Genomic DNA, 16,960 nt, shown 5'->3' on the forward strand with positions numbered 1-16,960 from the left:
TGGGGCCCTGGTATTGAGGACTATTGTGGAGGTGTTGTTGTTTATTCTTCCTGATTGTGGTCTATGGGTCAGAAAGTCGAGGATCCAGTTGCAGAGTGAGGAGCCAAGTCCTAGATTTTGGAGCTTTGATATGAGCTTGGCTGGGGTTATGGTGCTGAAGGCAGAGCTGTAGTCAATAAATAGGAGTCTGATTTAGGAGTCCTTGTTGTCGAGATGCTCTAGGGATGAGTGTAGGGCCAGAGAGATGGCGTCTGCTGTGGACCGGTTGCACCGGTATGCAAATTGCCGTGGATCAAGGCGTTCTGGGAGTATGGAGGTGATATGCTTCATGATCAACCCCTCGATGCACTTCATTACGACTGAAGTCAGGGCCACCGGATGGTTGTCATTGAGGCATGTTGCCTGATTCTTCTTTGGCACCAGTATGATGGTGGTCTTCTTGAAGCAGGTGGGGACCTCGGAGCAGAGTAGGGACAGGTTAGAGATGTCCGCGGACACATCTGCCAGCTGGTCCGCCCAGGCTCTCAGTGCATGACCAGGGATCCCATCCGGACACGTCACCTTCTGAGGATTCACTTTCAGGAAGGCCGATCTGACTTCGGAAGCTGTGATGGTGGGTATGGGTGCGTTATGGGCTTCTGGGCCACTCAACAGCGGATCGTTGGTTTCCTGCTCGAATCGAGCATAGAATGCATTGAGTTCATCGGGGAGGGGTGCGCTGCTGCTGGAGATTCTGCTCGGCTTCGCTTTGTAGCCCATTATGTTGTTTAGGCCTTGCCAAAACTGCCGAGAATCTGTAACGCTAATCTGTGACTCTAGCTTGGTCTGATATTCTCTCTTGGTATCGCGGATGGCTTTGCGGAGGTCGTACCTGGATTTCTTGTATAGGTCAGGGTCACCTGACTTGAACGCCTCAGACCTGTCCTTCAGTAGGGAGTCAATCTCCCATGATTATTTTGGACTGAAATTGAATTGGAAATTCTGAAGTTCTGTTACAGATTCCATAGAGGAATACACTGATGCGATTGAGTATGACAGAAAGATATAGATATAGGTTGATTGCATGTGCTTTCAAACGTTTACAAAGCAACATTGACAAGTGAATTAAGGAAGGTACTCTGAACATTGCTTTCAAATAGGAAATTTAAAACAAAACTAAGTCACAATAACTCTGAAGAAGTGTTGCCTCTCTTACTAAGATGTAGTTTCCATCCATTCAGCCGTAACAAGTATGACTTTTGTTCTTACTTCTTTGCTGTGATGTTGATCATTGTTTATCAATTACATTTTAATTTTTGACAATCCTTTGACAGTGATCATATTTACTGAAAATCTGTGAATTGTTGCAATAATGTGACTAATGGGTGGTTTCCCAACCTTTCTATGTCATGGCACAAACCTTTATATTGTAAAAAAAAAAACTTTGAGGCACATCTCCTAATTTCTCCAACTGCCCTCACAATTTCCTAAAAATGCCAGACCACCATTTAGTACAATTTTCATTAGTTTAAGAAGTTTACAATGAAAATCTTATCAGCATTTGGATGTCAAATATAACTCAGGAGCCAGTTTCTCATAGAATCATAGAGTTTACAGCATGGAAACAGGCCCTTCGGCCCAACCAGTCCATGCCGCCCAGTTTTTACCATTAAGCTAGTCCCAGTTGCCCGCACTTGGCCCATAACCCTCTATACCCATCTTACCCATGTAACTATCTAAATGCTTTTTAAAAGACAATTGTACCCGCCTCTACTACTACCTCTGGCAGCACATTCCAGACACTCACTACCCTCTGAGTGAAGAAATTGCCCCTCTGGGCCCTTCTGAATCTCTCCCCTCTCACCTTAAACCTATGCCCTCTAGTTTTAGACTCCCCTACCTTTGGGAAAAGATGTTGACTATCTACCTTATCTATGCCCCTCATTATTTTATAGACCTCTATAAGATCACCCCTAAGCCTCCTACGCTCCAGGGAAAAAAGTCCCAGTCTATCCAGCCTCTCCTTATAACTCGAACCATCAAGTCCCGGTAACATCCTAGTAAATCTTTTCTTCACTCTTTCTAGTTTAATAATATCCTTTCTATAATAGGGTGACCAGAACTGCACACAGTATTCCAAGTATGGCCGTACCAATGTCTTGTACAACTTCAACAAGACGTCCCAACTCCTGTATTCAATGTTCTGACCAATGAAACCAAGCATGCCGAATACCTTCTTCACCACCCTGTCCACCTGCGACTCCACCTTCAAGGAGCTATGAACCTGTACTCCTAGATCTCTTTGTTCTATAACTCTCCCCAACGCCATACCATTAACTGAGTAGGTCCTGGCCTGATTCGATCTGCCAAAATGCATCACCTCACATTTATCTAAATTAAACTCCATCTGCCATTCGTCGGCCCACTGGCCTAATTGATCAAGATCCCGTTGCAATCCTAGATAACCTTCTTCACTATCCACTGTGCCACCAATCTTGGTGTCATCTGCAAACTTACTAACCATGCCTCCTAAATTCTCACCCAAATCATTAATATAAATCACAAATAACAGTGGACCCAGCACCGATCCCTGAGGCACACCACTGGTCACAGGCCTCCAGTTTGAAAAACAACCCTCTACAACCATCCTCTGTCTTCTGTCGTCCAGCCAATTTTGAATCCAATTGGCAACCTCACCCTGGATCCCGTGAGCTTTAACCTTCTGCAACAACCTACCATGCGGTACCTTGTCAAAGGCTTTGCTAAAGTCCATGTAGACAACGTCTACTGCACTGCCCTCATCTACCTTCTTGGTCACCCCCTCAAAAAACTCAATCAAATTTGTGAGACATGATTTTCCACGCACAAAGCCATGCTGACTGCCCCGAATCAGTCCTTGCCTCTCTAAATGTTTGTAGATCCTGTCTCTCAGAATACCTTCTAGCAACTTACCTACTACAGACGTTAGGCTCACCGGTCTGTAGTTCCCAGGCTTTTCCCTGCTGCCCTTCTTAAACAAGGGCACAACATTCGCCACTCTCCAATCTTTTTAACTGTATTAGTTCCTGTTTCTTACATCTGACTTCTTCCCTTACTGGCAACTTTGATTTTTTTTTTTAAACTTCTCCCAACTTCTCGACTGTTTTTTTACCTCCCTCTGTTCCCCTCACTTCTCCCGGTTTTCGTGACCTTTTTGAATTTTTGCATGTTGCGCAGGCGCACGGGGCCTTTGTCTTCAACTCCGTGGTCGCCATCGGCAATTCCCAAAGAAGATGGGATCTCCTCTGCATGCCTCGGCCAGGGCTGCACATGCGCAGTTCGGAATGTTTCATGTTGCGCATGCTCCTGACCAATGTTTAAAAATCTGAACTGCGCGTGTGCGAATCATTCCTAGTCGATGCAGGCACGGTTCGATTACCATTGAAACAACTCGAACTGCGCAAGTTCAGTCCATTTCCGGTCGGCGCATGCATGCGTGAAAGGCCTGAGGTTCATCGGGACAAGGAGATGCTAACCGCGGAAGATTAGATTTAGTGTATTTGCATTAATGTTTAATAATTTTGAATCTTATTTTGTGTTACACTTGTGGGGTGTTCACAGCACATTAGTGTGCCGGCACACCGGTTGGGAACAGTTGACCTAATGTACAATCATAATCAGTCACTTTGTGCCCTTTCAGCTCTTTGAGACTGCCTTTACTTTTGATAAATTGCTTCAGCATTGCATCTTCAGAAAAGGATCCTTTGTACCTTTACTTTGGTTGTTATTGTCTATTTCTGACAATAATACACAATGCCACATTCATTCACAAGTATCAGGCAGTTCATTTAGTCATAGATAGAGTCATAGACGTTTACAGCATGGAAACAGGCCCTTCAGCCCAGCTTGTCCATTCTGCCCATTTTCTATTACCAAGCTCGTCCCACTTGCCCACATTTGGCCCATATCCCTCTATACCCACCCTACCCATGTAACTACTGCTTTTTATAGGACAAAATTGTACCCGCCTCAACCACTGCCAGCCCATTCCAGATGCTCACCACCCTGTGTGTGAAGAAATTTCCCCTCTGGTCTCTTTTGTATCTCTCCCCTCTCACCTTAAACCTGTGCCCTCTAGTTCTAGACTCCTCTAACTTTGGGAAAAGATGTTGACTATCTACTTTATCTCGGCTCTTCATTATTTATTAAGATCACCCCTAAGCCTTCTATTCTCCATGGAAAAAAGTCCCAGCCTATCCATTTATGATAAATTCCAATAGTTTTGCCAATACTTGATTGATTGTCAACATAGAATAGATAATACATTTAAGATGCTGTCAATAGATTATATGGGATTCAACCCAGAGTGGCAAAATTCCACAAAACAGCTGATGTGTCTTTAATCGTCAAAAGATAGAACACAATAACTAGCATTAGCTTCAGGAAAATAACTTTTGTCACTTTGAATAAATTACAGTTTACAATCAGTCACAAAATGTATACAGGTTGCTTCTCAAATTCTATGAACATCTATTTAGTTTATAAATAAGTACCTTTGGAAAATAGAGACGTGTATTGAGTTCTTCTTATGTCCCCACTTCCTGCAGGTTTCCTATGGTAAATACCCAAATCTTGATTAGTATTCAAGACGTTCTAGCACCTTGGAAAGAATTAACTTGCACAAAAATTGACATCGTAAATTGTGCCAACATATAACACCCATATACAATAAGACATCACTATTTGTTGTTTCAGGGAAAGGCCCTCATCCTAACCATTCGGCTACTTTGGGCTGTGGAATCTAGGATGGGCAGTAGTTTTAAGTTGTTGAAGCTTGCGTTCCTTAACATCTTTCATTCCCTCACCTTGTATTAAAATCTCCCATTTTCTATGCATTTTAGCTTTGACAAAGGGTAATTTGGATTCAAAATGTTAGCTATTTTCTCTCCTTACAGATGCTGCCAGACCTGCTGAAATTTTCCAGCATTTTCTCTTTTGCATTTGGCTACTTCATTGATTTAGAAATGTAGAGTACCCAATTATTTTTTTCCCACTAAAGGGGCAATTTAGCGTCGCCAATTGACTTACCCTGCATATCTTTGGGTTGTGGGGGTGAGACCCACACAGACATGGGGAGAATGCGCAAACTCCACATGGACTCTGACCCAGGGCTGGGATCGATCACGGGCCCTCGGCGCCGTGAGACAGCAATGATAACCACTGCATCACCGTGCCACCCCAGCTACTTCATTGATTACCTTTCCATCATAAGCATTCTGAGGTGACTGAACACTAAGAATTACACGATGTTCAGAGAGCTAGCAGGGCGTGCCAGGAAAATATCCGGGAAATCCAATACTTTGGAATTTTCTCTGCTGGTTATATATCTTAAAAAGCTATTGGAAAATGGAAGCTGCTTAAAGACGGGGGCAGTTTGATTATGCTAATGGGGCTAATGCTTTTCATATATTGATGAGCCTAGCAACACAGCCAATATATGTTTTCCTAAGGCAAGCAGGTAACAATGGGGAACAGAACATTAAAGATTTGAATAAGAAGTTAGAAGGTTCAAAGGAGGAGAGAAGGTGTATGCTTTGCATTTACACAACAATAATAAGAATATTTATTAGTGTCACAAGTAGGCTTACATTAACACTGCAGTAGGGACTGGTTTAGCACAGTGGGCTAAACAGCTGGCTTGTAATGCAGAACAAGGCAGCACGGTAGCCTTGTGGATAGCACAATTGCTTCACAGCTCCAGGGTCCCAGGTTCGATTCCGGCTTGGGTCACTGTCTGTGCGGAGTCTGTACATCCTCCCCGTGTGTGCGTGGGTTTCCTCCGGGTGCTCCGGTTTCCTCCCGCAGTCCAAAGATGTGCAGGTTAGGTGGATTGGCCATGATAAATTGTGTCCAAAATTGCCCTTAGTGTTGGGTGGGGTTACTGGGTTATGGGGATAGGGTGGCGGTGTTGACTTTGGGTAGGGTGCTATTTCCAAGAGCCGGTGCAGACTCGATGGGCTGAATGGCCTCCTTCTGCACTGTAAATTCTATGAAATAAGGCCAACAGCAAGGGTTCAATTTCCATACCGGCCTCCCTGAACAGGTGCCGGAATGTGGTGGCTAGAGGTTTTTCACAGTAACATCATTGAAGCCTACTTGGGACAATAAGCGATTATTATGAGGTTACTGTGAATATCCTCTAGTCGCCACACTATGGAGCCTGTTCAGGTACACTGAGGGACAATTCAGAATGTCCAATTTACCTAACAGCACGTCTTCCAGGACATGTGAGAGGAAACGGGAAGAAACCCACGCTGACACGGGGAGAGCATGCAGACTGCACAGACAGTGACCCAACTAAGAAATCGAACCCGGGTCCTTGGCGCTGTGAAGCAACAGTGCTAACCACTGTGCTACTGTGCCACCATAAAGGTAGACATACAAAATGAAGGTAATTAAGTTTGGTTTCTGAAGAGGTTAGTTCAGAAAAGAGAAGATCAAAAGAGGAAAACAGTATTTCAGATTATTAAGCTTCCAACCTCAGGAATAGCTGTTAACTCCCAGCAAGTCAGGCCTGTGAAGAAACCCCGTCTTGAGAAGCCAGTTTTTGTTCTACCTCAGAAGTAAACCCCCAAAGAGGTGTAACTGCCTGGTGTGGAAAATTACTGGATTTTTTGTTATAGTTTTAAAATATCTATAAGATGTTGTGGAACCCTCGGGAGAATTAACTTGAAGCTAGTGAGATAAAGGTGCTTGGAACTGGATAAAGTTAGTGATACTGTGTGTTGTTAATCTTAACCAAGGGTACTTCTAGTTTATTTTATAAATTCATTTACGGGCTGTGGGCGTCACTGGTTAGGCCAGAATTTATGGCCCATCCCTAGTTGCCCTTCGGAAGAGGTAGTATTGAGTTGCCTTCTTGAACCGCTTCAGTCCCGGAGGTGTAGGTACACCCACAGTGCTGATAGGGAGGGTTTCCAGGAGTTTGACCTAGCGACAGTAAAGGAACAACGATATATTTCCAAATTGGGGTGGTGAGTGACTTGGAGGGGAACCTCCAGGTGGTGGGGTTCCTAGGTATCTGCTGCTGTTCTCCTTCGAGATGGTAGTCATCCTGGGTTTGGAAGGGGCTGCCTAAAGAACCTTGGTGAGTTATTGCAGTGCATCTTGTAAATGGTAGATACGGCTGTCACTGTTCGTCAGTGGTGGAGGGATTGAATGTGGAAGGAGCCACCAATCTGTATGTCATCCAACTGGCAATATCTGGGTGAGACAGTTGGCAGTGGTAATCCATCAAGGAGACAGGCCAGTGCGGTCCCATTCTAATTTACCAGCACTGACTCATTCCCAATCCCGGCCTCTATTTACACCTCCATGGGGCCGATAAAATTCTAGATCAGCAGGACCTCCGGTGGTGGGCATGGAATGAGTGGGCGCTCATTTGGCAGCTCCAGTTCGAGGCATTTTTTTCTGACCTGATCCCTGTTTGTAGGGTGGATTTTTCACTGAAATATCAGTGCAGGGGTGACTGAAGAAAGTTAAACTCCACTGGTGGGGCTAGTGGATGGATCCATGGACCAGAAGTGGGGCAAAAGAAAGGGAGCAGATGGAGCAAGGGAATCTTCATGCGCCACAGGGTCAAAATGGCGGAGGGTAAAGGGTCAGCCCTGCCTGCCCAGTGGTCGACGGAGCATCTGGTGGACTTCTTAAATGAGACGTTCAGCCTACAGAGGAGGGAAGACCACGACGACTTAGCCAAGGCAGTGGAACTGTTAAAAGTGGGAATTTACCGCATGAAGCAGAGGCTGGAATCCAGGGCCAGGCTAATTGAAAAGTGGAGATGATGTTGTGGGAGCACAAGGAGCCGCTTGCCTCATTGGCGGCCGAAATAGTAGTGATGCGTGAGACCCAGAAGCGGTTAAAGGAGAAGGTGGAGGATCTGGAGAATCACTCTCAGAGACAGAATTTAAGAATCGTGGGGTTGCCTGAGGCATCAAGGGAGCGGTGCTGGCACGGTTGATGGGAGATGGGGCCTTTGACCAGCCACTGGAGGGCAGCCGAGCGCATAGGGCGCTGATGAGGAAGCCTCAGGCGAACGAGCCGCCGAGGGCAATTGTGGACGTCTCCACCCGTTCCTGGATAAGGAAAAGATATTGAGATGGGCGAGGCAGATGAGGAGGTGCACCTGGAAAGGGACCAAGACTCGGGTGTACCAGGACCTGGGTGCGGAACTGGCGAAATGGAGAGCTGGGTTCAATCGGGTGAAGGCTGCTCTCTTTAAAAAGGGGGTGAAGTTTGGGATGCTGTACCCCGCCCGCCTCTGGGTGATCTTTAGCAGCCGAGGACATTATTTTGGGATACCAAAGGAGGCAATGTAATTTTTGAGACACAATGGACTGGCAGGAGAAGGAAGACACTGAACTGTGGAGGAGCTGTGTTTGCCTCTTCTGTCGTTTTGTTTGTTGGTTGTTGGAGAAATTGTCTCTTGTGAGATGTTTTGTTGGGTTTGGTGTCGGGATGCTTGGGGACCGTCGAGGGTGAGTGCGCTTTCTTTTTGTTTTGTTGTTTGTTCTACGGAGGTATGCGAGCGGGGGCGGGGTGGGGGGGGGGGAATCAATAGAGAGTAGAGACTCAGAAGCATTGGGCGGGGGCTGCCAGGCTAGCTGGGTGGGCTAGCTAACAGAAGGACAGCGGGGGGGGGGGGGGGGGGGGGGGCAGGTGGTTAGCACAGAAGAAGGGGAATGGGGTTGTTTCATTCAGGGGAGGGGGGAGGGGGCTGCTGACAAACATATGATGGCTGTGCCGCAACAAGAATAGGAGCGATGATGGTGGGCATCCGAGGCTGAGCCTGGCGGGTTGCGTAACATGGGCCGGAGGCTGGCCCGAGAAAGGATGTGGTTGATCAGCAGGGGATTAGGGTGGGATGTCCCTGACCAGGCTGGTCACATGGAATGTGAGAGGGCCAGTCAAACGGTTGCATAGCTTTTTTGCAAGACACACATCTGAAGATGTGGGATCAGACTAGGTTAAGGAAAGGGTGGGTAGGGCAGGTCTTTCATTCGGGGTTGGCTATGAAGACGAGGGGCGTAGTGGGGCTGGTAAACAAACAGGTGCTTTTGAGGTGGGGAACATTGCATCAGATTGGGGGGGCGGAGGTTCGTGCTTGTGAGTGGGAAGTTGGAGGGGATGCCGGTGGTTTTGGTTAACATGAATGCCCCAATCTGGGACGATGTGGAGTTTAGAAGGCGGGTGTTGGGGAAGATCCCAGACCTGGACTTGCACCAGTTGATTATTGGGGTGGGGAGGACTTTAAAACGGTCATTGAACCAGGTTTGGAGGTTGGGGAGGGTGTCGGCGGTGGCGAAGCAGCTGAAGGGATTCATGGAGCGTATGAAGGGTTGCACCCATGGAGATTTGGGAGGCTGAAGGCGAAGATGTTCTCATACATTTGCCATGTGCACTGGGTGTACTTTCAGATTGATGTTTTCGTGGTGGACAAGGTGCTGCGGCGGGGGTTGTATACTCGGGGTACTCGGCGAGCGTGGTTTCAGCCCGTGCGCTGCACTGGGTGGATTTGCAAGTGGACCGAGGGGGGCCCAGAGCCCGCAGTGGAGGCTGGATGTGGAGTTGTTAGCGGATGAGGAAGTTTGCGAGAGGGTGAAGGCTGCCATCCGAGGGTATGTGGAACTGAATAACACGGGTGAGGTCTTGGCCACCACGCTATGGGAGGCGCTCAAGGATGTGGTTAGGCGGGGAGAGTGGGGGGGATTCATTTCGATCCGGGCACACAGGGAGAGAAGGAACGAGCAGAGATGACAAGGCGGGTTATTGAGATTTTACGGGTGCACAGGGGGTATTCGGAGGTCCCAGAAGCAGGACTGTTTAAGGAGAGGCAGAAGCTCCAGATGGAGTTCGGGCTGGTGTCCACAGGGAAGGCAGTAGGGTAGTTGCGGAGGGCCAGAGGGGCAGTGTATGAGTACGGGGAGAAGACAAATAAAATGCTGGCCCACCAACTTAGGAAGCAGGAGGCAGTGAGGGAGATTGGAAGGGTGAAGGAGGGAGGGGAAGAGTGGTACTGGACCCCGTGGGGATGAATGGGGTATTTGAGGAGTTTTACAGAAGGCTCTATTAATCGGAGCCCCCGGCCGGCGGCGAGGGAATGCTGCAGTTCCTGGATGGGTTGGAGTTCCCCAAGGTGGGGGAGGATCAGGTGGAGGGGTTGGGGGCCCCATTGGGCTGGTGGAGGTGATGGAGAGCATGGGGGCAATGCAGGCAGGGAAGGTCCCGGGCCTGGATGAGTTCCCTGTGGAATTTTATAAGGTGTTTGGGGGGGGGGGGGGGGGGGGGAACCTGGGACCTCTGCCGGTGAGGGCATATAATGAGGCAAGGGAAAAGGGGGAATTCCCCCCTACGTTATCACAGGCGTCCATGTCCCTAATACTGAAGAGAGGTAAAGATCCGGAGCAGTGTGGGCCCTACCATCCGATATCACTATTAAATGTGGATGCAAAGATTCGCATATCGAGGACTGTGTGCCGGGGGTGATAAAGGAAGACCAGACGGGGTTTGTAAAGGGGAGACAATTGTCGGTGAATGCAAGGAGATTATTAAATGTGATAACGATGCCCCCGGAGGGACAGGACATAGAGGTGGCAGTGGCAATGGACGCAGACAAGGATTTTGATTGGATGGAGTGGGAGTATTTGTGGAAATTGTTAGGACGGTTTGGGTTCGGGCAGAAGTTTGCGGACTGGGTTGGATTGTTGTATAAGGCGTTGGTAGCGAGTGTGTGGATGAATCCGGTGAGTTCGGGGTACTTTGGGCTACACTGTGAGACAAGGCAGGGGTGCCCGCTCTCGCCGTTGCTTTTTGCCTTGGCAATAGAGCCATTGGCATTGGCGCTTCGGACATCGAGGAGTTGGAGAAGGAGTGTGCGGGTGGGGGGATTCAGCACAGGGTCTCTCTGTATGTGGTCAACCTGCTGCTGTATATTGTGGACCTACTGGGGGGTATTGGGGGAATCATGAGTATTTTGGAGGAGTTTGGCCGGTTTTCCGGATACAAGCTAAATATGGGGAAGAGTGAGGTGTTCCTGCTCGAGGCCAGAGGGCAGGAGTGGAGCTTGTGAGAGTTCAAGGTGGTGGGGGGCGAGCTTCAGGTACATGGGCACCCAGGTAGCAACATGGCCGGGCGCAGATGCAAAAGCTAAATCTGACTCGGCTGGTGGAGCAGATAAAGAGGAATTTTAAGAGGGGGAATGTGTTGCCACTGTCACTGGCGGGGTGGATGCAGACAGTGAAAGTGACGGTGCTGCCGAGGCTCTTGTTTAACTTTCAGAACCTCCTCATGTTCGTTCCCAAATCATTTTTTAAGAAAATAAACAATTTGATTTTGGGCTTTGTGTGGGCAGGGAAAACACCGCGGGTTAAAAGGTGTTGTTGGAGCGGGGCGAGGGGATCTGCGGGCTGCCCTTGCCAAATATAATGAATTATTACTGGACAGCTAATGTAGCTATGGTTCGGAAGTGGGTAACGGGGGAGGGGTCGGCATGGGGGCAGGTGGAAGTAGCTTCTTGTAGGGGAACGGGTTTAGGGGCATTGTTGATGGCGCCTCTGCCATTCCTGCCAGCCAGGTACTCCACAAGCCCAGTGGAGGTGGCGGTCCTGAGGGTATGGAGGCAATGGCGGCAGCATCTGAGGTTGGAAGGTGCCTCGGTGTAGACACCGTTTTGCGGCAATCACAGATTTGCTCCGGGGGGGGTTAGACGCAAGGTTTCGGGGGTGACAACAGGTAGGGATCAAGCGGTTTGGGGACCTGTTTGTGGGGGGCAACTTTGCAAACTTAGAAGACCTGGTGGTGGAATATGAGCTGCCCAGAGGGAACAGGTTTAGATACTTACAGGTTCGAGACTTTGTGAGGAAGCAGGTGCCGTCCTTTCCCAGAATGTCACCTTTGGGATTACAGGATAAGGTGCTGTTGAGGGAAGTAGTGGGTGAGGGTAAGGTATCCGATAGGGGAAGTCAAATGGAAATGGGAGGAAGAACTGGGGAAGAGGGCATTGGAGGTCGGGTCGTGGTAGGAGACCCTGATGCATCCTCATCGTGTGCGAGGCTCAGCCTTATCCAGTTCAAGGTAGTTCATAGGGCGCACATGACGGTGGCTAGGATGAGTAGGTTTCTCAAGGGGGTAGAGGACAGTTATAGGCGGTGCACGGGGAGGCCCATAACTATGTTCACATGTTTTGGGCATATCCGAAACTGAAGGGGTTCTGGCAGGGGTCCGCGGATGTAATGTCCGAGGTGTTGAGGGCGAAGGTGGTCCCAAGTCCAGAAGTGGCGATATTTGGAGTAATGGAAGACCCGGGAGTCCAGGGGGCAAGAGTGCCGATGCCCTGGCCTTTGCCTTCCTGAGAGCCCGGTGACAGATTTTGCTTGGGTGGAAGGACCCACCGAAACCGGGGTGCGGGTGAGCGACCTGGCGGAGTTCATAAGGTTGGAGAAAATCAAGTTTGTCTCAAGATGTTCGGACGATGGGTTTGCCTGGAGGTGGAAGCTGTTCAGCGACATTTTCAAGGAGGATTGAGGTGTCACAGGGGGAGCAAGATAGGGGGGCGATAAAGGGGTTAAAAGGGGACAGCAAGACAGGAGGAGGGGATTAGCAGGCGGGTTGGTTTGTGAGTCATTTATTATGATGTTCCTGTTTGTTCTTGCTCGTTTTTTGTTTGTATTTACTGTTTAAACAAATGCCTTAAAAAATATATTTTGAATTAAAATTCTAGATCAGTTCAAATTATAAATAACAATGTTAAATTTGGGGGAGCAGGGCACAATGACACACTTTGGCCATTTCTATATTGCAGGAATGCAGAGAATGTGTTGATTATGCAGGGAACTACTACATCGTTTTTTTGAACCTTCTTGCATATAATGTATGGGTCCAAAAAGCACAACGGTTGTCCTTAGTGCTCCCCCAGGGTGAAACATTACCTTACACATGTAAAGCAGATCGCTTTGTTATTGCTTGCTTAATAAATATAACTATAAGCAAAGATTCCAATTGTGTGAAGGCATTATGCACTCACAAAACTGATGGTAAATGCAGAAATAAGCTGGAAAATCACTGGAGCTTTTATGCATAATTAACGATACTCTGTGCATACTATAAAGTACCAATTAAAATAAACATGTGCTTCTTTCCTGCTCCTACAGAATTGAATGTCTTTAAATTCAGCATTCCAACTTGTCTTAACACACTGCCACTGTGTGGTGGGCTAATTGAGCAGCTTTCTGTACCATTACATTGAAGAAATACTAACATCTCCCTTTTCTACTTACAGTGATTCAGGCAAACTTTCTTCCTCATTCTCATCTTCCACTGCATACCTTTCTTCCACCATTTCATCATTTGACTGAACTAGAAAAAATGTTTAAAAATTCATATATAGAACAATGATCTAAGTTATTCCTGTGTAAGAATTACAAACTACAGGTATTACATAGCTACTTCATATACAGTAACAAACCAAATGGAAATAAAATAATCATGGTATAAGAGACATGTTTCTAGTTTATATGTAATAAAGAATTATGTGTTGCAATTCACAAAACAAAGTGCTCAGCTAATGCCCGGGCATGACCCTCTTCCCTCTCAGCAATGCACTCAGCTGAGCTCCTCTGAGAGACTTGCCCACCAGGCTGCCCTTTACACTGGTCTGCCCTCACACCAACGAGAATGGACTTTTCTCTGGGTGAATGATTCAGGCGCAGAGGCCTGACAATGAGATGTTAAGATATGGAAATGATGTCCACAACTTTTGAATTTGTGAATTCTGTTCTATCACTGGCTGGGGGATGGGGACAATCACGTCACACATTTACATTACGCAATTTGGGCCTCCCACATGATTTTCCACTCCCATCGACAAAACCACCTGAAAAAAACGGGAGTAGAAAATCCCGGCTAGTGTGTGTATGGAGCCTGCAGCTTTGTCGGGATTCTACTTATCGTACTTTGGTTCTGGGATAGCACCTTCCTCCAGGCAGCAGGTCTCGGACAGACCTTTCAAATTTGGCAGAACATAAAGTTAAATTAAGCAGCAGGTGGTCTCACTTTAAGTAGAACTTCACAGGCAGTAGAATTCATCACTTATTTAAAAATTCATTTACGGGACGTGAGAGTTGTTGGCTGGACCAGCGTTTATTGCCTGTCCCTAACTGCCCTACATTTCAGAAGGCATTTGAGAGTCAACCACATTGTTGTGGATCTGGAGTCACATGTAGGCCAGACCAGGTAAGAGTGGCAGATTTCTTTCCCTAAATCACATTAGTGAACCAGATGGTTTTTTATGGTAATCGATAATGGTTTCATGGTCATCAATTAGACATTTTATTCACTTCCAGATTTTTGTTGAATTCAAATTCCACCATGTGCTATGGTGGGATTTGAATCTGGGTCCCCAGATCTTGCTCTTGCTCTCTGGATTATCAGTCCAGTGACAATACCACTGCACCATTACCTCCCCTAAATTTTATCTGAAGCTAAATACTGTAGACTGCACTGGGAAGAAGAATCTATCCAATGACAGCACCTAACAGCTGAAAGGTGGTTATAAAACAAGTCTTTTTTGCTGTTTTGCTTACTCTTTGACACAGGCTTTTTAAAATTCATTTATGAGATGTGGGCATCGCCGACTAGGCCAACATTTATTGGCCATCCCTTATTACCCTCAAGAAGGTGGTGGTGAGCTGCCTTCTTGAACCATTTGCAGTCAATGTGGTGCAGGTACATCCACAGTGCTGTTAGGAAGGGAGTTCCAGGATTTTGACCTAGCGACAGGGAAGGAACGGTGATATATTTCCAAGTCAAGATCTGAGTGGCTTGGATGAGAACTTCCACGTGGTGGTGTTCCCATGCATTTGCAGACCTTGTCCTTCTAGATGGTCGTGGATGTATGTTTGTAAGATGCTGCCTGAGGAACCCTGGTGAGTTCCCACAGTGCATCTTGTGGATGATACACACCACTGCCACTGTGCATCGATGGTGGAGGGAGTGAATGTTGTCAATCAGGTGGAGTCCTTTGTCCTGGCTGGTGTTGAGCTCCTTGAGTGTTGCTGGAGTTGCATTGATCCAGATAAGTGGAGAGTATTCCATTACACTCCTAACTTGTGCCTTGTAGATGGTGGACAGGCTTTGGGAGTGAAGGGGGGAGTGGGTCTTGAGATGAGACTCCTCAATACCAGATAGCTAGGATAATACTAGAATAGCTCCACATAAGTTATTAATGGGGGACTGAGAGTAACCAGAAAATAAATCTAGTAATCATTATTAACTATTAAACTTGTATTCTTAGAATATAACAGTAACAAGCATTTAAACTCTTGCTAATAATGGTGGTCACAATATATGATGGGATTTAAGCTAACTAACTTGACCACATTCCTAAGAAAGTCAGAATCATACAGAAATAATGTGGTCAGCAGAAACACATCCAGAGGAAGCAGTTCTTATCAGCAACCAGAGACATCCCATACTCAGGCAGATATTTTTTACAGCTAGGAACCACACTATGATAAGAGAAAATGTGAGTAAGGCAGAGCAAAGGACAGTGAAGGAGGGGGCCTTGAAAATCAACAGATGGCCAGTGGACAGGAAATGATTACATCATGAGTTGACCACTGAGTTATAAGGCTGCCTAAAGTAAAATTTATTGGTCAAGGTATAATCTATAGCTACAAGGATTGGACTAAATCCAACTGAGGCAGGGCTACTGATTTTTGGAAATTGTATAACTGTTGAACCTAAAACAATGTAAAGCAGAGTTGGTTTTGGCACCTATCCAAATCACTCTCCCTCATACGTTGACCAAGCTTGGACAGTAAAGCCGTCTTAACCAGAGTTGCTGTCTCTGAGAGTCTTTGTGCCAGCTGAGCCATAATTAAGAGGGGAGATCCCCACATAAAAGCCAGCTCAATACTTAGCCTCTGAAAACGCTCCTACGGGAGGATCAGGAGATGAGTTATTCATCGCAGGATTCCTAGCCTCTGACCTGTTCTTGTAGCCACTATATTTATATGGCTAGCCCAGTTCAGTTTCTGGTCAGATGTTGATAGTGGGGGATCCAGCGATATAATGCCATTGAACATCCAGGGACGATGGTTTGATTATGACCAGATAGTCAAGTTGGTCAAGGAATATTTTAGCCCAAGACCCTCGATGATCCTCCGGCAATATAAATTCAACTCCGCTGTCAGACACCCTGAAGAGTCCATCTCAGCCTTCATAGCCAGGCTTTGTCAGCTCACTGAACACTGCGGGTTCAGGACCGCGCTTAGTGATATGCTGTGCAACCGGTTGGTTTGTGGAATCCGTAATCTCAACATCCAAACGAAAATCCTGAAACTACCATAACGTTTGAAAAAGTGATTGAGGTTGCTTGGGTGCTGAAGTGCACTGACAAAGGCGCCACTGAGCTCCAAAGCATGGCCGAAGGGGAAGTCAATCAAGTATGGGCTGGTATGGCCATGGGGTGTGCGGCAGGATCGACAGCCACAGCAGAGAACCAGATACAGTCCTCGAAACAGGACCATAGTCAAAGGACCACGCAAAGAACAGGACATCAACCCAAGGCAGAGGTGGACTGTTATCATTGTGGGGAGGGACCATCCACAAGAGACTTGCCATTGTCGCAAGTTTGTGTGTTTCCATTGTAATCATAGAGGCCATATTAAAGTACATTGTCACGCAAGGCAGAGCGTGCCAATGCAAAAAAACAACAGCAACAGCAGTCCACAATGCCACTGAACAATGTGGAGAGGAGTTGAGGAGGATCACGACATGTACCTTTTGAACGCAGTCTAGGTAAATAAGACAACCCCCATTGAAATCATTCTAAGTGTGAATAGTAAATCCTTGAAAATGGAAGTCGACAATGGCTCTTCAGCGACAATTGTGGGGCAGCAGAACTTCAAGTGTTTTTGTGATGGTGCTTAAATATTAAATCTGA

At 47.0% G+C, this 16,960-nt stretch overlaps 1 protein-coding gene across 8 annotated transcripts in view; it reads right to left on the reverse strand.

Annotated features, from left to right (window-relative positions):
* The window catches only part of LOC140427454 (probable E3 ubiquitin-protein ligase MID2), a 211,044-nt gene that overhangs the window by 102,554 nt on the left and 91,530 nt on the right, over positions 1-16,960 (reverse strand). For all 8 annotated transcript variants that reach the window (XM_072512978.1, XM_072512975.1, XM_072512974.1 and 5 more), the window contains 2 exons: positions 13,293-13,371; positions 4,512-4,570 (listed from right to left, as the gene is read on the reverse strand). In XM_072512978.1, coding sequence (XP_072369079.1) covers positions 4,512-4,570; positions 13,293-13,371 — 138 coding nt within the window. The remainder of the gene's footprint in view (positions 1-4,511; positions 4,571-13,292; positions 13,372-16,960) is intronic.

This window comes from Scyliorhinus torazame, chromosome 7, assembly GCF_047496885.1.
Source record: "Scyliorhinus torazame isolate Kashiwa2021f chromosome 7, sScyTor2.1, whole genome shotgun sequence".
In the NCBI taxonomy this organism is placed as follows: domain Eukaryota; kingdom Metazoa; phylum Chordata; class Chondrichthyes; order Carcharhiniformes; family Scyliorhinidae; genus Scyliorhinus; species Scyliorhinus torazame.